The sequence below is a fragment of the Mobula hypostoma genome, chromosome 7 (assembly GCF_963921235.1).
Source record: "Mobula hypostoma chromosome 7, sMobHyp1.1, whole genome shotgun sequence".
NCBI lineage: Eukaryota > Metazoa > Chordata > Chondrichthyes > Myliobatiformes > Myliobatidae > Mobula > Mobula hypostoma.
The window spans coordinates 76,842,347-76,864,790 of record NC_086103.1 but is presented as its reverse complement, the minus strand read 5'-3'; the positions used below and the strand labels follow the sequence as shown (position 1 = coordinate 76,864,790).

Sequence of the window (22,444 nt, the reverse complement as noted above, 5' to 3'; positions counted from 1 at the left end):
GGGGAGTTCGTTGCTACAGGCGGCTGTGGAGGGCAGGTCATTGAGGAACATCCCCCCAGACATACAGGATTGACCTCTGGCAACAAACAGAAGCCAGAACCCCACCAAACAATACAGTGCAAGACCCCACAGGAGTGTTACCAGACGGGGCACTGCTTGACAGACGGAAGTGGTACACTCTCAACAGAGCGAGAGCGGGAGTTTGTAGGACGGGAGACAATATGGTGAAGTGGGGTTTAAAGACCAGCGAATCCTGTGAGTGTGGCGAAAGGGTGTAGAACATTGAACACGTTCTGCGCAACTGCTCACTCTCACCTGATTTAACTGACACTGACCTGCTCAACATCAACCAAACAACACTAGAGTGGCTGGCTGTCTGGTGTGACAAGCTATGATGATGACTGGATATATTTAAAGCAGAGGTTGATAGGTTATTGATTGGTCGGGGCATGAGAGGGAAAATGGATCAACTGTGATGCAGTAGACTTGATGGGCCGAATGGCCTAACTGGCCTATGGACTAGTGGGTCCAAAGAGCCTGCTCCCAACGTGTATGACTCTGAATGAGTGGGGACCTTACCAATCCTCTTCGTGACAACCGTGGTACATGGCAGGAAAGGCTGTGACACAAGCACTTCTGTGACACCGTGTTGTGGACTGATCATGGGGCCAGCAATTGCTGCGTGCAGGTTGTAATGAGCTTTAACAAAAAGGCTATGAACTGGGAAAGCAGCAGTTTACTCAACACTGAAAGCTGAGGCTGGCAGGTGCTGTGTGTAAAATGCTACATTGCAACACTTAAACTAACACCTGAAAATCCAGTGATGGTGCAGACTTTCAATAAAGGAAGAACAAAGGACGATGAAGAGAATGTGCGTTTCAAGAGCTGTGACATCTTTAGGCGTGCGACCACCACTAGGAAGATGTCAGTCATACTAACGGAGTGACTGGGCTAATTCCACGATGGATGCAACTTCACCCAGAAATGATCACTGGCGTGACCTAACCTGGGTATAACTGCTTTTGCAAGCAAGAGAAAATCTGCAGATGCTGGAAATCCAAACAACACCCATTTTGTGAAATGAGTTCCTCCAGCATTTTGTGTGCATGACTGCTTTTGTGTGGGATTTGAAAAAGCAGGCTGAAATGGATCCTATTTCTAAACTTTGGTGTCCACTTGAAATATGCAGACAACACTTCAACTGAATCCATTCTTATTACCACAGAGTTTTATTCTATCAAAATAAAATGCTTGAGAAAAACAACAGGTCAGGCAGCATCTGTAGAGGGAAACGGGCAGTCGATATTTCAAGTTGAGGAAAGTGTGCTACTTTTACTTTTATTAAAATGGTTAAATCTGTGCCGGCAAAGAAAGGGTTAAAACAGTTTGCTACTTTACCAAGATCCCCTTCAGCTCATCCATGGCGCTCTCCTGCGTCTTCTCATCCGCTGGCGGTGGCTGTCAGGATCAAAACAAACACACAGCAGGTATGAATAATAGTCTTGCAGCAAAGCTGCATCCCCTCAGCCACACGGCGTGCAGTGTCTGCCCCAGCCTCAGCAGCATCCCCTGGCCAGGCTAATACCTCTCTGCATCACAGCACAGCTGCCTCCCATCTGCCACCTCGGCTTAAGTAACCTCCTTCCAGCCTTACTCTTTATCTAGGCACCGTGCTTCAGAGGGTTACACCGGACGTTTCAGCTTCCTATTGAAACTATCTGCAGTTCAACAGGCATTGCTTAATCTAGGAACAGAAATGAGGAACGTTGCAAGCCATTTCTCATCTTGTTCTGGGGCTTACTGCCTATAGTTACTAACTGTAATTTGTCACTTGGAATCTAGAAATGTTTCAATTAGAATGCTCGCCTCAGTCCATTTGATTTCTCTACCTCTTTTCGATAATCCATCCAGACCTACCACCATTCAAATAAATTACGCTTACATGAAATACTTAGAGGAAAGATCTAATATTACTTTGCAGTGCATGCTATTCTAATAGTGTTGAACATTTAACTCTTACTCAGGCCAACATTGTATTAAACCCTGTACAATGTTCAGAAGCACATATCCACTCTTTTGCCTTCTCTACATTTGTACCCAGCAGAACCAAGATGGGCACTGAATCAGAAGGACTGTGAAAGCTGGGAGCTGCACTTGTTATTGGTTCTATGCATGGCGTCAGAGTTTTACCTTGCATGTGGCACTAATTTATGGGTCAGAGTTTCTCCTGCAGCCTTAGCCCATGGGGTGTAACAATGGTAATATTTACACAGACACACACACACACACACACACACACACACACACACACACACACAGAGTACTGGAGGAACTCAGCAGGTCAGGCAGCATCTATGGTAATACTGGGCCAAATTTTGCTGGTTAGCACCAGGGTTCTAATTGCCAACAATTAGCTGCTTGTATGACAGCAAGTTCCAGATACCCTCACATATGTTCTCTAGTAAGGAATTCCTGGACTTGCAGATGGATTTGACAGTGCAGTATCCTATTGATTTACATGGGCATTCTGAGATGAGAGGAAGGTGAGTTTTTCTTTCCCAATTTTTTGGCTTTAGTTAATTTTAAAATATTTATCTGTTTATAGTTTTTTTTTGTTTTAAAATTAACTTTTTTAAAGATTATTGTTCAAATGTTATAAAGTCCCACACTGTCAGAAACATTACAGGACAGATATCAACCCCACATGGTTTTTACAGCTTGCAGGTCTAAGGACCAACTCTCGAAGCTTTGGGCCACTTTTAGAGGCAGGGCCTCTGCTGCTGGAGGTAACTCCAAAAGTGGGACCAAGTCTCATAGACCTTGGTGAGCCTTGGTGATGGTGCATGAGGATCAGCCACGTCTTACTCATCTTTCCTCATGCTTATCTCCATTGTATTTCAAAATAGATCAAAGATACTTGACTGATCTGATAAAGACAACTGAAACCCCTTCCAGAAATCAGAGTTAAAAAATGGTTATGGTGAGGCAGGTAAACACAAGGAATTCTGCAGATGCTGGAAATTCAAGCAACATCAAAGTTGCTGGTGAACGCAGCAGGCCAGGCAGCATCTATAGGAAGAGGTACAGTCGACGTTTCGGGCTGAGACCCTTCGTCAGGACTAACTGAAGGAAGAGCTAGTAAGAGATTTGAAAGTGGAAGGGGGAGGGGGAGATCCAAAATGATAGGAGAAGACAGGAGGGGGAGGGATGGAGCCAAGAGCTGGACAGGTGATTGGCAAAAGGGATATGAGAGGATCATGGGACAGGAGGCCCAGGGAGAAGGAAAAGGGGGAGGGGGGGAAAAACCCAGAGGATGGACAAGGGGTGATCCTCTCATATCCCTTTTGCCAATCACCTGTCCAGCTCTTGGCTCCATCCCTCCCCCCCCCCCGGTCTTCTTCTATCATTTTGGATCTCCCCCTGCCCCTCCCACTTTCAAATCTCTTACTAGCTCTTCCTTCAGTTAGTCCTGATGAAGGGTCTCGGCCCGAAACGTCAACTGTACCTCTTCCTAGAGATGCCGCCTGGCCTGCTGCATTCACCAGCAACTTTGATGTGTGTTGTATGGTGAGGCAGGAATGTCTTCAGTATAGGGTTGTTACTTGTTCTGTGTCAGTAAGAGACAGCTGGTCCCATCCCAGTGCAATGTCTTCCATTTTAGACACTTCCTCAGCTCCTTTTTGAATGCGACAATCACACCTGCTTTCAGTTGATTCTAGACTTCAACCATTCCTGTGAATAAGCTAAGCTTTCTCCTCATGTCTCTTTTGGGACTTTGGCTAATTACTCCATGTGCCCCAATTCTTGGTACCTCCATTAGCAGCAACAGTTTCCCTCCATCTAATCTGTCAATACCCTTCAGACTTTCTGGCTTTTATTTCCCAACCTTTCATTCTCATGGGAAGGTACCTGAACTACAATTGAAGTACCTTTACATTGTTCAGTTATAGTTTTGCTGTTTGGTTCTCTAAACAGATAGATTTTGCCCTTGATCTGTCCAGGACATTCCCGTTCTCTGGCATCCCAAGATCCTCCAGCATCATTACTGCTATTCCCTACCTTTCCTCCTTCCCCACATTTTGTGAACACCCTGGATCTGGGAATATTAACCTATTCCTGCCCTTTTATGGTCAACAGGACTCTGTATAACTCTTTCATAGACCTTCTTATCCTCTATCTTAATCTTCTCCTGCCTAAAAATGTCTTAAATCTTGCTCCTTCTCTTTTTTTTGCAATTTCTAATGCTACCTTCTCAAACTCAAACTCTGCTAGACTTGTTTAAAACTCTCTAAACAGCACTGACAACATTTCTGGGAGGTCAACGATCCCAGGTCGGTTGACGTTCAATCTTTGTGGCATGCAGAGACTAGCAGAAATGTCATGATAAAATTAAAGTCATGATCTCCTGTGATTTGGTGAGGTAGGGCTCCATGCTTCAACTCTGCAGTCTCCACTATCCCAGTATTCTGAAACCTTCCCTCCAGCTCCATCGCTCCAGCCACATTTTTATTTGTGCTCTCTCTTGCTATTTTTATACTCTATGTGCCTCACGACAATCAAGAAACTGGAAATAACAACCTCTGATGTTCTATCTCTCAATCTGTCTCATATCTTCTTAAAGTCCTCTTGCTGGATCCCACTCATTTTCACCCACATTATTGGTACTATTATGGACCATGTGCTCAGCAGGGAAGAATTTTCAGAATTCCCCTTCCAGAATTTTCAGCAGTTGCTCAATGATATCCCGGCACATACTATCTTGGAATCAGTTCTGAAAGCACAGACCGCTGTCCTCTGTCCCAACTATAGAATTCCAAACACTATTGCTCTCTTGACCTTTCTCCTCTTTTCTATAGCTGAGTGATGCCGTTACAGCATTCTCCAGTGGAATTCCTCCCACATTAGCACCCGGAAGTGAATACGAGTTGGACTATGCTTTCAGGGTCCTTCTGAGTTGCGGGATCACCATCTCCTTTTACATGCCACTCATGAAACACACAGCCTTGCAGGTTCACCGTAGTGGCATCAGCTCCTGCCTAAGCTCCAAAACTCCAGAGCTCAAGCTGCTCCCACTGACGACACGTCCTGCATCTGTGGTTGTCCAGGATACAGGAAGCATCCCAGAGTTTACAAGTGATGCTGGATGTGATTTCCACAGGTTTGACGGGCTCAGTCGTACCTCTTTCTATTAGATTAAATCAACCAACAGGAAGAATGTCGTCTGCTACTCACTCCAGAAAAAAAATAATAGAACTCTGTACAGCTGTTTCAGCAAACCGCTTCTTTACCATGACTAAAACTTTGTTTCCTACACTCAGTCAGAGCTTAGTATGGCTCTGCTCCCCGTGATTTTACCCCATGGTATTCTTTCATGGGCACCACCAATTTATTTTAATCAGACTTCTTTTTTTAACCTGGAATAGGATTACAAAATGTTTACTTATTTTTACAAATCGAATAAAAATCCAGAAAAAAAGGAAAATTCCCCATGTGTATCTTCAAAGAGCCACTGATTGATAAAGTTTAGATTCTTTTTATATTTTTTGACCAAGGCAGTCTGATTTTTGAAAATGTACATTGGAGTTCACATAGCCACGAAAACCCCAGCAAAGCGAGGGTGATTTGAAAGGCTATATTCCCTGAACTAATCCCTATGAAGAGCAGAGCATCCATAAATAAGGCAGCAGCATGCCAAGCAGCTCATGGCTCTTTGACATTGATTGACAGCTGAGCCCAAGCTACCATGTGAAATATCCGCACATTTGAAGCATGGAGCCCTACCTCAGCACGTCATAGGAGATCATGTCTTTAATTTTATCATGATATTTCTGCTTGTCTCCCGCCTCCTTTATTAACGGATCAGGACCCAAGTGATCCTTGTGAGTTTGATACTCCAACCAGATGGCAGTGCATTTTATTTTCAGAATATTGACTTTAACACTGCTGCAGATAGTTCAGAGCATACCCAGACTCTCAAGTGTGGAGATAAAGAATCAGCCATATCTGCAGTTATGCTCAGGAATAAATCTGTATAGTTGATCGTAAGTAAGGAGGATAAAGCAGTTTACGGACCCTGCAGCTAGCCATTTCTGAAGAAGGGAGAGGGTCATCACATAATGGTAAAAAAGGACTCTAAGTTTAAAATTATCCTCAGATACATTAAACTTAAATCTGAGCCAAAAAGGCTTCTCCACTGTTACAAGTGGTTAAAAACACTGGATGCCAATGAGCTAAACAGTTTAGAGTTTCCATTACCAGGTTACCTCTACTAGTTAGAGGTGAGAATGGTAAACTGTAATCCTCTTGTTGGAATCGCCTACCAGCACGCTGTTGTTTCTGTTCCAACACAAATAAAAACCTATAATGTGACTAGTCAGGCCAATGGAATTATAGTCCATGAATTAACATCTTTAAGGTGGGAGAGTTATTAGGAAAAAAAGAAACCCATCTGCAGAACAGAAGAATCCCATAGAGAAATCACCTGGCATCACCCCTGTCTGACTCCTGAAATAATGAAGGACCACAGTCTTCTGGATCAGAGCCAGGCCTGTGCCAGGTAAAGAGTGCCCTGGAGTAATAATTCCCTGAGCTACCAATACCTAAACCATCTCAATATTCCCATTCCTCATTTTGGAGAACGTCACAAAATTCTTCCCCATTCCAAATCAATCCCTTCACATGGAAAACAAAATAAAACAAATTATTGCATTGAGAGGTCATCAACAAGGCATGAACTCTTTCTTTCTCTGTCCACTGACGCAGCTTGACCTGCTGAATACTTCCAGCATTTGCAGTTTATATTTTGTCTTTACAGCATTTGAGTTTTTTTGTTTTTTCTAACATTTAGCAGATGTTGGACAAAGGAATTCAGTTCTCCAGCCACACCCCATTCCCGTGTGGTAAGGGCACTGCTGCCTTATTAGGCATTCCTGCTAGCTTTACACATGCACACACAGAGTAGCTGGATAGGGTTTCAGGAGAATTGAATCCATAATGAAACTCCTCGCACCATTTTTACAAGTGCCTGACTTTAACCCCAGATCAATGTTAGCATTCATTTCTAGAGGACAAGAACATCAAAGCATTGTAATGCTAAGGCTTCATGATGCATTGGTCAGAGAACAATTTTTGGGCTCCATATCAAGAAAGCATGTGCTAGCATTGGAGAGGGTCCAGAGGAGGCTCACGGGTATGATCCTGAGAATGAAGGGGTTAACATATGAGGAGTGTTTGGTGGCTCTGGGCCTGTACTCACTGGAGTTCGAAGAAATAGTTGCGGGGGTGGGGGGGGGATTTCATTGAAACATGCCAAACATTGTAAGGCATGGACAGAGTGGACGTGGAGAGAATGCTTCCAATAGTGGGAGAGTCTGGGATCAGAGGGTACAGTCATCCTTTTAGAACAGAGGTGAAGAGGAATTTCTATAGCCAGAGAGTGGAAAATCTGTGGACTCCATTGCCACAGGCCGCTGTGGAGGGCAAGTCACTGGGTATATTTAAAGCAGATTAAGTTCTTGATTAGTGAGGGCATTAAAGGTTACAGGGAGAAGTCAGGAGAATAGAGTTGTGAGGAAAAACAGATCAGCCATGATTGAATGTTGTGACAGATTTGATGGGCTGAATGAAATGAAATGAAATATTTTTATTGTCATTGCATAGTACAATTTGTCATGCACCAATACAGCGAAAATGAGTTTGCAACTCTCGTACTCAATGCTATAAAACATCATACTCAATGCTATAAAACAACAAATAAAATAAATAAACAATAAATAAAATCAAGTAACCAGCCAGTACAAGCAATGTCCAGCAGTACAGAAGCACAACTCAGATGCATGACAGCCATAAAACCAGTATTAAAGTAGCAATATAACAAATTTATGGATGATGCTTGATCGATTGGTTCACAGCAATTATAGCTCTGGGGAAAATGACCTGATTTGCTGCTGTGTCTTATGGTCTTGTTTATTATAGATTCAGAAAGTATATTTGGAAATGAAGTGCAGATCTTTTCCTTTATATATGACTTCAGTTGTTTACTTAAAACAAAGCCCAAATCTTTGGAGCCTCAAATCACACTGTAAGCAGAATTTCTCAATATTTTTAAGGCAGAGTTAGATAGATTCTTGATATGGAAAGGGTTTGATTGGTAGGCATGTGGAGTTTATCAGATCACCTGAATCTAACAAATGGTGGAGCAGGCTTTAGGGGACAAATGACCTACTTTTAATCGAATGTCGTATGTTTGTGCAGGATGAGCTTCAAGAACATGAGGTTGGGCAGGTTTAGAGACGGGGAGCAGAAGGTGCAGGAGTCCTACCTTGTGGCTAACGTTCCTCTTCAGAATGGAAACCATCAATCAGCCAGCAAGAATGAAGAGGAAAGATACACAGTGAAAAATCTCCCAATGTCTAAAATGAAACAAACTGCCCAGTAATCAAAGCATGTTTTAAAAATAAATCTCAACAACAGGCAAGAAGTAGCCATTTGGCTCAAGCCAACTCAGTTGTCTGCTGAATAGAATTTCTGATGCTAGAAACTAAACAAAGTTTGAACATGGGTACAGGAGACTATTCCAAAATTTTTTGACAGTGGTGATGGAGGAACAGGTGGATTAAAGTTAGTGATGAGAATGTGTTACACAATAAATTTTACATCCTTTTCATTGTAGCTCGAATTGAAGTAAGCCAAGCACATCAGTGGGCATGTAGATTGGACGTGAAGCAAAACTTAAATGATCTAAAGGGAATTCAATTGATTGGAGGTTAAGCATTATGTTTCTTTAGTCCTGTGATTTTTATATCTGGTTCAAAACAATTCTTCATGTCTTGAGTTGCCTTGGAGATGAGTGGCCTGAGCTAAGTGCCTGATGGCTCTCTCCTGCTCCCAGCCGTGTTCCCGAAATGAGATGGGAACTGTACTGAAATGAATGTTCTGGGAAAATTAGCTAGGGCCACAAGCATAGTGAAAGGACAGGGGCAAAGCCTGATTCCCTGCAGAATACTCGGCTCCTGGATCAATCTCGTTTCCAGATATCTGATGTTTTTACTCCTGTCTGTCAATAGTGAGAGTGCTCAAGAAATGGCGTAATCGGAGCTTTAACATGATGTGTTGGAGTTCGCCAGCTTTGATTTCGTTTTTAAAATACTGACTTTTCAGATAGATAAATTTCAAGTTTCATTTAAATGGACTAAAGTTCTACAATGGAGTCAAGTTAATATTTAATATTGCATATGCAACCTAGTTACTGAATTGTCCTTCCCTCTTTTCCACAAGTATTTAGATGTACAAGCTTATGTCACGTGGCCAGCTATCTAGTTTCACAATTAAACTGGAAAAACAACAAGTGCCATATGCACTCAGCAGGTCAGGCAAGATCCGTGAAAAGAGAAGTAAAGGTAACATTTCAAGTCAAAGGTCTGGAATCACATGGATTCTGGTGACTTTTGGATCAAAATGTTAACTCTGTTTCTCTTCTCGCTGATCTTTACTAACCTGCTGAATGTTTTCAGCTTTTCCTCTTTTTGTTTCGTATTTCCAAGATCCGCCATTCTTGATTTTCACTGTTGACAATTACAATAGTTTGTCCTGTCAGCGAACACTCTCATATTACTTGCTTATTATCAGGCAGTGTGGCCTACTGGAACCATTCATGAGTACAGTATTCTAACTGAGGATGGTTTGCAGCTAATGTTCCCCTTCATAATGGAAGCCAACATTCAGCCAACAAGAAAGACTTCCCAATGTCTAAAATAAACCAAACTGCCTAGCGATCAAAACATGTTTTAAAAAGATTTGGCCTAATCCGATCTACATTTGACCCAACCCATCTCATCTAGCAGCTGAACAGAATTCCTGATGGTAGAAACAAAATCGGTGCTCTTACCCCAGTGCCTACAGTTTGACATCACTAGGATATTACCTGTTCTGAGGGATTCCACCGCCTTGTTCCCCAAGGACTACTTTAAATGACAAATATAGTTGCAAAGAATAAGCGAGAGATTCAGATAGTGGTCCAATTGATTTCCCCTTATCCACCTACATACATAATTTGATGATCTCTCTCTAGCAGGAGGTAAGAATATTTGGTAAGGTACTGATCGGAAGAGTTTGTTGCTTTGACTGGTGCAGTTGCTAAGCTATGTGTTTGGTGACATCTTTACTGACCTTAATACACATACAAAGTCATTAAACTTTTGCAAAAGTGCTTCACTTGTGCTAAAGAATCAGTTGAATGCTGTCACTTGACTATCTGCCTGAGGGGTTGCCTGTCCCCTTGTGGGAAGAGGACTTTTACCTTCTCTCCAGCTCTTCAACATTCTTTCTCCAGAGCTACTAACACAATTAGCCTGTCACCTCTGCTACAGTTAGCCATGGCTTTCACAAAGCTGTGACTGACTTCTTGCAGTCAAAAGAAAATCACCTTTATGAAGAAAAGGCACCAGTTCCATCTGCAATAACTTGCTTTAATTGGTGCTAGTCTCTTAGGAAATCAGGACTTGAGGATCTGCATTCTGCCTGGGAACAGTACAGGTTAGAAGCTCAAATTGTGTATGCCTCTATCCAAAGTCAGTGACACCTAGGGTTAATCATGTAATGTAATTTCAGCGCAACTTTGACAGCATTATTCAATGTCCTCCATCTTTTCTCTTAACATAGTAAGATGCAGTAGTCTAATTCTTGGTATCTGTACTATCATCACTTTACTGACTCCACACCCAGAGTCATGTGCTCCCTGCTGGACAAAGTACAAATTTTAGTTCAACAGAATTCAGGGCAACCTCTCTCTGTGGATTCTTTTTGAACTGGTTTTAACTGTTCACTTTTGTGGAAGTGTTTGGTGAACCTGTTGTCATTCTGAACTCTGTACCACTAACTGTAATGAAACCTTGGGCTCACACATTTATCTAAAAGTGATTAAAAACTGCTGCACTATTTGCAGAACTGCTAGTTAGAAGAGCAAGGGTAGAAAGATTCTTCCAATGTTGACGACTTTTTGCCTTGTAACAGAATGCAGACTAAAGTAACAATCCAATAAACCATGCAAACTATTCCGGCCACTTGATGAAAATTTAAACAAGAAGATTTGACAATAAATAACATGAATACTGGAATTACAATCCAATAAATGCACTGCAAGTTCTTGCCTCCTCCAAGTACCTATGTACAGTATTTGGTACTCCTCCACAGCCTTGTCATAGGGTGACTCCTTGACCCAGAGAGCTATGTTGGCTGGAGTCAGGGCCTTGTGCTTTGGCATTTGGGAGGGTCACCCATGCCAAACAGGTCAAAGGGCAGAGGCCAGACTAAGAGTGGTCCACTAGTCCTCCAGATTTGGGGGTTCAGCTCAGGGCTAACAACCCCGACTGGTCAAAAAACAAAATTGTTACAGAAACAGTAATGACATTGGAGGACCATCATTGCTGCCCTGAGTGCCAGCGGTGTAACAGGCAGTAAGTACAAGATACTTGCCTAAGCTGGTCAGATGACACAGGTGGTGGGTGGAGTGGGCACATATGAGACTGGGGGTAGACTGCATTTCTAATTATTAAATATATCTATTCAGTCATTATTTTTTGATCATAAATAGAGAAAAGCAGAACAAAATTAAATATGTGCACTTTATTCACCGTTTAAGTGTTGTTTTCCTGTGTTTTTTTAAACTGCACACTTTTTCAAAAGTGATTGGTAATCACGCTATCGGTGTTAGTGAACAGGTGTTGAGGAGGTCTGGGGTTTAGTGGTTTGGCTTTCTTCAGAGCCCCTATCTAGAAATCCTCTGTTTTTTAAAATTATATTTGTTTCTGCTCTGAATGCATTGATATCCAACACTGAATACATCATCCTGTTTAACTCTAGCTCCTATTACTTTTCGTACCTCATTGGGGGAACCTGGATATTTCAATGACAACATTTGGCAACATTACTCTGGTCAGTTTTACGGTTTTTTTATGGTACAAACATAAAATTACATTGCATTTTAAAACTGTTCTTACCTCTAGGAGGGCAAGAACCCTGGAGCCATTTCTACCCCACAGTAGTTGTGAATGTCTCCTCTATTTTGATCCAAAGTTAAACTAATTTAACTAATTGTGATTTAATTATCAGTGGGAATGAGACTACATGGCAAAACTGTCATCACATTTCAAGAATGGTTCCCCCCTCCTCTGAAGTATGGCATCTGCAAGGTTCGCTTTAAATAGAATACGTATTAAACTCTTGGTGGGTCTTACCTTTGAAACATGTGTCACAGGTCGTAGCATGACACCGTGCTTTATCCGTTCCATCATTTCATTCACTGCTTTCACTTTCACATCATCGATTCCTGTCTGATCTAAACAAAATGTTAGCAGGAGAAACTATCACAAAAAGTCCGATAATCGTACTCACAGCCAAACCTGACCCAAAGACGGATTCGCTTGTTACATTTCTCTAGAGAATCGGCAACAGTGAGATACCTGGGACCTTTCTACTTCAGATAAATGTATGAGAAGGTCTAAAACTGCTTCATACACAGTGGATTCCAGTCAATAGATTAATTGGGGCAGCCATTTACTTATGACAACTCTCAAAGAACAAAACTAAATTGAGAAAATAGCTGGGATTCCTTCATTTATTTGGGACTATATGCCGCTTAATTAGGGCAGGGGATTGTAGCCAAACCAGTTTTTAATTGGCGTCAGTGTGTGCACTTGCATGGCCGTTAGGCAGTATACCGTACTTCGAGTGATCAGTTTTCAAATCGTGTCAGTTGCAAGTGTTTGTGTTCAAAAAGCAGTGATTTGTGTCACTGATAGTTGGTGAGAAATAAACAGTCAGACAATTTGGAACCGTTTTGATCACTGTAGTTTCAAGCTTTCAGGCTTGGAGGTGACAGAAGCAGCCGGGAATGGAAAAGAAACAGTTTCACTACCTCAGCATGTTAGAAATTATGAAGGCATCGACAATCATCTTGAATGTTACAATGAAAGTGAAGATTTGAAGGATGCAATTGCTTAAAGCACTGTATGAAGGCAGTCCATTATCTGCACTGATTTTGTTCATTGCATACACTGGATGAATTCCTCCATCGATAACAATGACTAAGTACTGCGCAGTTTAATAGTACTGTTGTACTATCGGTGGTGTTCGAATTTGTTCTGTATTTCATTTAAATGCATAATTTGTCACTCGGTTTGCCTTTTTTATACCTTTTCAACTACTTCCATGAAACTTCAGCTAATTGGGGCCTCCATTTAACTGGGCCAAAATATATTGGTCCCTATGTGTCCCAATTAAGTGGAATTCACTCTATATGAACCCTGCACCAGTCCCCATCCCCAGACACCACTGTGCAAATTTGTAATCAAGGAAGTTAAATGTACTCAGTGAATATTGTAGTCAGAAGGGGGTAGAGAGAATGATGTTAAACTGCAAAATTTGTATGGGGTATTTTTCCTGTCTTTACAAAGTTTCCTGCATTAGAAAAAACAATTTGTGGAGCAGGGTAGCCAAAAGTTAACCCACAGCCTATGTACGGTAGCATAGTGGTTAGCACAATGCTTTTTTGTATAGTAGGGGAATTAAAGCTTACGGAGAAAAGGCAGGTAGGTGGAGGCGAGTCCATGGTCAGATCAGCTATGATCTTATTGAATGGTGGAGCAGGCTCAACGGGCCAGATGGCCAACTCCTGCTCCCATTTCCTATGTTCTTATGCTTTACAGTATCAGCTATCTAGGTTCAGTTCCTGCCACTGTCTGTAAGGAGGTTGTATGTTCTCCCCGTGACCGTGTGGGTTTCCTCCGGGTGCTCCGGTTTCCTCCCACAGTCCAAAGATGTACCAGTTGGCAGGTTAATTGGTCATTGTAAATTGCCCCATAATTAGGCAAGGGTTAAATTGGGAGTTGGTGGGCAGCGTGGCTCAAAGGGCCGGGAGGGTCTATACCACGGTGTAGCACAATAAATAAATAAATATATATTTTTTATTTGACAGCGTTTAACATGCTCCTATCTGGCTGGCAGAAAGCTGATGGAATCGGATTGGCTGTTTTTTTCACACCTTGCCCAAAATCTGTGGGAAATAAAATTGGTCAAGTTGTGCAGTATACAGGCTGACAGATCGAAACCTGCTTGCTACACAATTGTGTGAAAAATCCTGGTTTAGGAGGGGGCTGAAGATTTGGTTTTAACTGATGGTGCTTTTGGCATTGCGGGACATTGAGACCCATATCTCTCAATGCACACTTACTGTTGCTTGGTTCGGGTTTTGGCTGGGTCTTGGTGCTCTTAGACGATCGCCTCACAATAGCAATGAGGGAACTGAAAGAGATAAGAGCCTGAAAGTAAACTTTCCAATGGTACATTCAGAATGGCTGGTCTTTCATCTTATACTTGCTGAAATATCTCGATGGTTAATTGGCCTTCATCAACCATGGGACTGAGTTTAAGAGCCAAGAGGTAATGTTGCAGCTATATAGGACCCTGGTCAGACCCCACTTGGAGTACTGTGCTCAGTTCTGGTCACTTCACTACAGGAAGGACGTGGAAACCATAGAAAAGGTGCAGAGGAGATTTACAAGAATGTTGCCTGGATTGGGAAGCATGCCTTATGAGAATAGGTTGAGTGAACTCGGCCTTTTTTCCTTGGAGCGACAGAGGATTAGAGGTGACCTGATAGAAGTGTATAAGATGACGAGAGGCATTGATCGTGTGGATAATCAGAGGCTTTTTCCCAGGGCTGAAATGGCTAGCACAAGAAGGCACAGTTTTAGGGTGTTTGGAAGTAGGTACAGAGGAGATGTCAGGGGTAAGTTTTTTACGCAGGCAGTGGTGAGTGCATGGAATGGGCTGCCGGCGATGGTGGTGAAGGCAGATACGATAGGGCCTTTTAAGAGACTCCTGGACAGGTACATGGAGCTTAGAAAAATAGAGGGCTATGGGTAAACCTAGGTAATTTCTAAGGTAAAGATATGTTTGGCACAGCTTTGTGGGCCAAAGGGCCTGTATTGTGCTGTTGGTTTTTTATGTTTGCATGTTTCTATGTTAATAGCTTGTTCAACTATTTCCTCTGATAGCTTAATTCTTTACTGTTTTTTATTCTTATAATTCCTCTGACAGGGTACCTTTCTTTGTGACGGATTCAAGATAACCAAAACAATCTATCTGGCATAAAAATAGCTTAGTCAATTGTCCATTAAAGCTGATTGTTCCACACCAAGCTCAACTGCATCTGTTTTTCCTCCTTTTTCCAATATTTTAAGACAATCTTGGTGGTGAAGGATAGTCCCAAAATCTCCCCCTTCGTCTCCTCACTTGCCTATCTATTAACTTCTTCATCCTGGCTTCTAACAGGAAGTGTGAGAAGTCACTGGATTTAATTATCACCTTGTTGAAACTATTCATTCAGATGCCTTCATTGCCTTTCCATTGTGCATTGCCCACCAAGCTAATCCATCCCCAGCTTCCTGCAAACTTCACTTCACCTCTTGCTTTCCAGTGCATCCCCTACTCCAACTCTACGTTTACCTTGACAATGTGACCTACCCTCCTACTTCAATCTTACTTCCACTTCTAAGCTCCAATAGATTCTAGGCACATACCTTATTGGGTTGCAACGTGTGGCCGGAAGCGGAGGGGGTGGAGGAGGGGGAGGGGGAGGAGGAGGAGGAGGAGGAGGAGGTGGAGGTGGGGGAGGGGGAGGAGAAGCCATGGCTGGAGCTGATTCAGTCATCTGGAACTTCAACTTCTCCTTTAATTCTTTCACTGCAGAAAGAGATCATTGTGCATGTTAGTCCTTGGAGCAATTCTTGTGGTGGCATACTTATTACAAAAAAGCCCAGAAAACCTGTTTCTACTTCTATCCCAACAACAACAGCAACTTTTAGTACATGGATGCCTTAAACATCCAGTAGCACCACCGAGCAGAACGTAGCACTAAGACACACAGGGAAGTGTTAAGATATGTCTCTAAATGGGCTGGATACTGAGGTCTGTTTTAAGAAGCGTCTTCAGGAAATTTGAAAAGGTGGAAACATAGAGAGAGTTAGGGCAAGATTTCCAGAGCTTAGAATCTTAGCAGCAGAAGGTGTAGCCGTGTCTACTGTTGTGGTGAACAAGAAACTAGGACTGATGTGCAGAGGCCTAGGGAGAGTTAGGTGAGGGGGAGTTGGAGGAGGATTAAAGATGAATGAGGTTACAGAGGAATTTGAACACATAGATAAGAATTTTAAAGTCAATGTTTCCAGGACCTGGAGTCGCTTAGGACTGCATTGTTTTGGATTTGCTTCTGGAAAATCCTGACAAATGTTGATAGCTTGTCAAGTCCAAAATGGTAGATAATATTTTGAAATGACTTTGACTGAGACATTTAAGACTTATTCAAACAGATCTAATTAAATAATAAAACTAATAAAAATAATAAATTATTAAAAGTATTATAGCAAGCAAAGCACTTCTCTACATTAACCTTTTTTCATTGATTGTTAATCCTATTTAAACAAATGGCCAGAGCCATCCTTGTGAACTGTATCCAGTGAGTCACTGCATTGTGGTTGGGCTCAGTGATAAGTCCAGACACAGAACAGATACAGGGTTTGAACTTTAATACATCTTGAACTTCCACATTTATTGGCATACACAAGGAAGTCTGAATCATTCAGAGGCACAGTTGGGTAGAGTTTCCCATTAGGATTGTTAGTTATCAGTCAGCCCAAGCGTTTGGCTAATGGGAAGGAGGAGATGGAATAAAGTATAGCACAAGCAGCAGAGTTTTACATGAGTTTGAAGGAGGGAGACAAGATGATGGCCAGGGCAACGTTTAATAGTCAGGTCCAGGTGACAAGGTGATGGCTAAAGGTTTCAATGAAAGAATAGTGTTGTATAATGGCACACAGATGTGGGTTTGGGGGACAAGCAGGATGCTCATCAATAACGTGGGAAGATACAGAAAATGATCAAAAGGCTAACAGAACATATCCAAAGTTCAGGAGGGTTAAAAAGCATGCAACACTCTTACAACACCTTGTTTGGATCACACCTCAATTACTGGGACCAAATCTTGGAGCTGGTGCGGAGTGGGATTTACTGAAAACAAGACCTGGTCTCCAAGGGTTAAATTACAAGGAGCAATAACAACAAGTTGCAGTAAGTCCTGAGTTTCCGGTCACCTGTCATGTCAGGGATGGCTGTGGAAATGTAGAGCAGTTTGTTCTCCCTAAGGATTAAGACGTCATGGGGAAACAATGGGATTCACCAACAGGAACATGTTATCAATGGTGCTGAGGTCAAGAGGGTTGAGAGCTTCAAACTCCTTGGAGTGGACACCAGTAGCCTGTCCTCGCCCAACCACATAGATGTCATGGTCAAGAAGTGCAGCAACAATTCAACTTCCTCAGGAGGCTAAAGAAACCCAATACTGTATGTTGCTGCTGATCCTCACCATTTTTATCAATGCATCATAGAAAGCATCGTACCTGGATGCAGTCACAGCTTGCTGTGATAACTGCTCAGCCCAAGTCCATGAAGAACTGGATACAGCTCTGCATGTAATGGAAACCAAGCTCTCCTTTGTGGACTCTGCCTACATTTCTCACTGCCTCAGTAAAGTAGCCAACGTCGTTCAAGACCCCACCCATACCAGACGTTCTCTTTTATTTCCCCTCTCAATGGCCAGAAGTTACAAAAGCCTGAAAGCATGTAACACCAGGCTCAAGTACAGCTTTAATCTTGCTGGTGAGAGACTATTGAATGGCTCTGCAGTACAATGATATGGGTTTTTGACCTGATAATCTACCTCGTCCTGGCCTTGCACTGTATTGTCTGCCTGCACTGTACGTTTTCTGGAACTGTGACACCTTACTCTGCACCGTTATGCTTTCCCTCGTACTACCTCAACGCACTGGTGTGGTGAGATGACCTGTATGGATGGTAGGCAAAACAATTTTTGTCACCATGCCCCAGTACATGAGACAATGATAAACCAACTTACCAATTTAATTTTAATATCTAATGATCTGAAGTGTTGGAAATATTTCCTGTTGAGTAAATTGTCCTGGTCATTAAGAGCAGTTTTATGTGTACACGATTATCCATGCTACACTCAGGGGTCGCACTGGCAGATTCCACTGCCTCAGATGACACGCCCTTCCTCACTAAAATGACCTGGGTAGTGTCTACAAAGCAGCAGTGTGCACCAAAGTGTGAGACAAGGCACAGGTCTATTGTGACCGCTGGGAATGACCCTGTGACAAGGAAGATGGGCGTAGGGAAACCGTGAGCTGCCTGGGGTGGTTGCAAGTTATAAAGCCCTTGGAAAACCTGAGGCTGTGAATCTATTGTTCTTCAGGGACTTCCAAGTGAGAAAGTTTTTCTGAGATGGGCATATCTACGCTTCCTGCTCCGATGTCCCCAATCCAACCTATGTCACCATCAATGCCATAATGACGGATTGTAGCCAATGGCATGACTACTCATTACTCAAACAGTTAGTAGATAAGAGGCCGAATGTCGCAGAAAGCTCTCTCTGTCAGTTGTTCCCTCTTTGAAGATTTTTCAAAAGCTTTTCAGCAGCCTGAAGTCAGTTCTAAAACGGGGACACCTCTTTTTCCCTTATTAGAGAGAGAGCCTGTGGAATGTCGAATTACTAGGTGAACGAGTAGTCTTTCGGGTATTGAAAGTCTGTGTCTTTATTGATGCTTTGCTGTGAGCTTGAGTGCTCAGTGGAGGTGGGGTGTCATTGCTTTGCTGCTGCTTATGCATGGGAGGGGGGAGTTGGGGGGGCTTTGGGGTTCTAACATTTAACTATCATTCATTCTTTGGAGCACTTCTCTTCGTGAGTGTTTGTGAAGAAGAAGATTTTCAGGATGTATACGAGGGGCGATTGGTAAGTTTGTGGCCTAAGGTAGAAGGAGTCACTTTTAGAAAACCTAGCACATTTATTTTTCAACATAGTCCCCTCCTACATTTACACACTGAGTCCAGCGGTCATGGAGCATACGGATCCCCTCTTTGTAGAAGTTGGCGTCTTGGACCTCCAGAAAGTGGTCCACAGCAGGGGTGATTGATAAGTTCATGGCCTAAGGTAGAAGGCGATGAATTATTAACTTCAAACGTTCTGCATAATCACTCAAACAGTTGAACTGCACATGCATGTAACGAGAGCTGTATAACTCATCTCCTTCTACCTTAGGCCATGAACTTATCAATCAACCCTGCTGTGTGGACCACTTTCTGGAGGTCCAAGACGCCGACTTCTACAAAGAAGGGATCCGTATGCTCCACGACCGCTGGACTAAGTGTGTAAATGTAGGAGGGGACTACGTTGAAAAATAAATGTGCTAGTTTTTCTAAAATGGACTCCTTCTAATTTAGGCCACGAACTTATCAATCATGTGTATTGTATCCATTTCTCTGACATTAAATGTACCTATTGAAACCTAATGGTTTAGTACCCCTTTAAAATCAGGAACAATGCAATGAAGTAATGCAGACAGGGACAGGTAATTTAAATTTTTTAGAAACAGTGATTTGCTACTATACTGTCTCCTCTAACCTAGCTTTCTGAATCCGCAGTATGCCATCACACCCAAAACTGTAGTTTGTATCAGAACTGCCAGCTCTGCTGCAGGACGTCCATCTGTAACATTGGCTCAGTTTTACTTGCTTCACTGGCATGAGCTTTCTAATGGGCATTTCCTGCAGCTGTGCACTTCACAGCTATTACATTCTCTTGCAAATATTTAGTTACCCTCATTAACAAATTATCAGTACCGCAGACATGGCCCTGGAGATAGTTCTTGTGTCTTCTCTGTGTAATACTCACCCTCTCTGAACCTTAATACTACTGTTTTGTTCCTTCACTAGCTCTGTCAACGGATCTTTGACCTGAAATGTTAACTGTATTTCTTTTATTGAAAATGCTGCTTGATCTGTTGAGTGTTTCTGGCATTTTCAGTTTTTTTTTGGTTTCCCATTTCCAGCATCAGCAGGTCTGTTGATTTTGAAATTGCCAATACCGCAAATTTAACCCATGTGTACTGTCTGCATCTGCAACTTTCTTTCAGTTCACCATACTGGCCTGACCCAGCCTACAATCAGGCCTGACAAGGACGTTTCCCTGGTTAACAAAAGCTGCAGGCTTCAGGTCCTGATCCAGCTTATGGCACAAACTGCAAATGAACGCCAGGCACATTTACCATTCCATTAGGAGTGGGTCTGACAAGGGAGGGAAATAGCTGCTCTACTCAGCAGAATAATATCCTGGGGCAACTTAACGATAGTTCCTAATCTGGAAAATATGTTCCTACATGCACAAAATAGCTTTTTTTGTGCAAATTATATTAAAAAGTAATCACAAACGGGATCAATTTCTGGATAAGAGTGTTTTATGAGCAGGTAGAGTGGGAGCTTTACTGTTTTTGCAATGTTATTCTTGACTGGGAAATGCCAGGTGGGACAGTATTGTCAGAGGGTCCTATGTCTCAAACCTGTAGAGATGCCAATGTTGCTAGAGTTTGTTGTAATACCTGCGTCAGGCTGCTGTTTATTCATTACAGTTCAGCATTCCACACAATCACACCCTCAGTTCTAGTCAAGAAGCTTCAAAACCTGGGCCTCTGTCCCTCCATCGGCAACTGGATCTTGACTTTGTCACCAGGAGACCACAGTCAGGGCAGATCAGAAATAACATCTCCTCCTCACTGACAACCAACACTGACACACCTCAGGGATACATGCTTAGCCCACCACTCTACTCTCTCTACAACAGGGGTTCCCAATGTTTTTTATGTCATGGACCAATACCATTAAGCAAGAGGTCAGTGGACCTCAGGTTGGGAACCTTTGCTCTACACCCATGACTGTGTGGCTAGGCACAGCTCAAATGCCATCTATAAATCTGCCGACCACACAACTATTGTTGGCAGAATTTCAGATGGTGACGCAGAGGAATGCAGGAGCAAAATAGATCATCTGGTTGAGTGGTGTCTCAGCAGCAACCTTACACTCAACGTCAGTGAGACCAAGGAATTGATTGCGTGCTGGATTGACTGCACAGGGAAAAAGCTGCAGAGAGTTGTAAACTCAACCAGCCCCATCATGGGCACCAGCCTCCCCAGCATCCAGGACACCTTCAAAAGGTGATGCCTCAAAAAGGCGCATCCATCATTAAGGACCCCATCACCCAGGACATGCCTCTTCTCATTGCTGCCATCAAGGAAGAGGTACAGGAGCCCGAAGATACACACTCGAAGTTTCGGGAACAGCTTCTTCCCCTTCACCATCAGATTTCTGCATGGACATTGAACCCATGAGCACCAACTCACTATTTTTTCCCTCTCTTTTTGCACTAATTTAATTTAGTTTTTTTACATACTTCTTATTGTAATTTATAATTTTTTTATTATTATATACTGCAAAACAACAAACTTCACAACAGTAATATCAGACCTGATTCTGAGTCTGTTGACGCAGGAGGAAATAATAGGAAATATTTCATCATTCAAACCTTGTCAGTAGAGTACTGAAAATATCAAATATAAATGTTTTTGGATGAACACTTAACTTCTTTGGTTCTTAGCCCAGTTAAAATAACCTACGATAGGAATTTTATGTAAAGAAGATGAAGGATTATCCATTAATGTCACTCCTGGTCATTTTAAATATCTACAACTTCAGTGGAAATAAAGTCGAAGCTGCAATTGAATTTAGTTTCTCTGTTACTTGCAGGTTGCTAATCAGATACGTTGGTCACAACAAGCATAGCTGTCATATCCTCCATAGTATAACTATCTTCTTTAAAAATATGCAATTGGCTGCAAATCACCCTGAGACATTCCTTATCTTTGAAAGGTATGATATAGATGTGTTATTTTTTCAGTTTCAGTTTCTACCTTCATTCTCCAGCTCATGCTTCCTCTGTTCCGTATCTTTTGATCGTTGTTCTGCTTCCCGTCTCTCCTCCTCAATTATCTCCAGCTGTTTCTGCAGCACATCCAGTTCCTTCTGCAGTGCTGAGTCATTTAAATGGGATTCCAGCTCTTGTATCTGTCGAGGAAAGGCTTGGGAATTATTTCTAATTTTTAATTCAGGTACATTAAGTACCTCATGCTGCCTTCAGCTGGTGCTGTACAAATTGCGAGTTCAGAGCCAGCAAGCTCATGAAACCCTGCTGGTTTCCTTGGCTGTGTAAGTCCAGGGAAGACTCACTCCGTTCTCACCAAACCCGTGAGATTGAAACGGCTTTCCCACCCCAAACCCCGGTGTGTGGATACTGTGTAATTTGCAACCCAGTTACAACTCAGTGCCAAGAAACAATAGATAGCACACTGCATACGATTAAAGGAATTATATTTATGAATCTTAATTAAAGGGTTAGTAAAGAAAGAAAAAACAACAAGGGCCCATTATAATTAAACAGTCAAATGTGCACCAGTTGGAGCTCAATTCACCAATCCTCAGTCGATCTCGG

At 42.4% G+C, this 22,444-nt stretch overlaps 1 protein-coding gene across 1 annotated transcript in view; it reads right to left on the bottom strand.

The window, feature by feature from the left end:
* Positions 1-22,444, bottom strand: part of shtn3 (shootin 3) — a 209,511-nt gene that overhangs the window by 13,167 nt on the left and 173,900 nt on the right. The window contains exons 10-15 of the mRNA XM_063053651.1: positions 21,867-22,020; positions 15,579-15,741; positions 14,228-14,298; positions 12,234-12,334; positions 8,321-8,338; positions 1,399-1,458 (exon numbers count right to left, since the gene is read on the bottom strand). Coding sequence (XP_062909721.1) covers positions 1,399-1,458; positions 8,321-8,338; positions 12,234-12,334; positions 14,228-14,298; positions 15,579-15,741; positions 21,867-22,020 — 567 coding nt within the window. The remainder of the gene's footprint in view (positions 1-1,398; positions 1,459-8,320; positions 8,339-12,233; positions 12,335-14,227; positions 14,299-15,578; positions 15,742-21,866; positions 22,021-22,444) is intronic.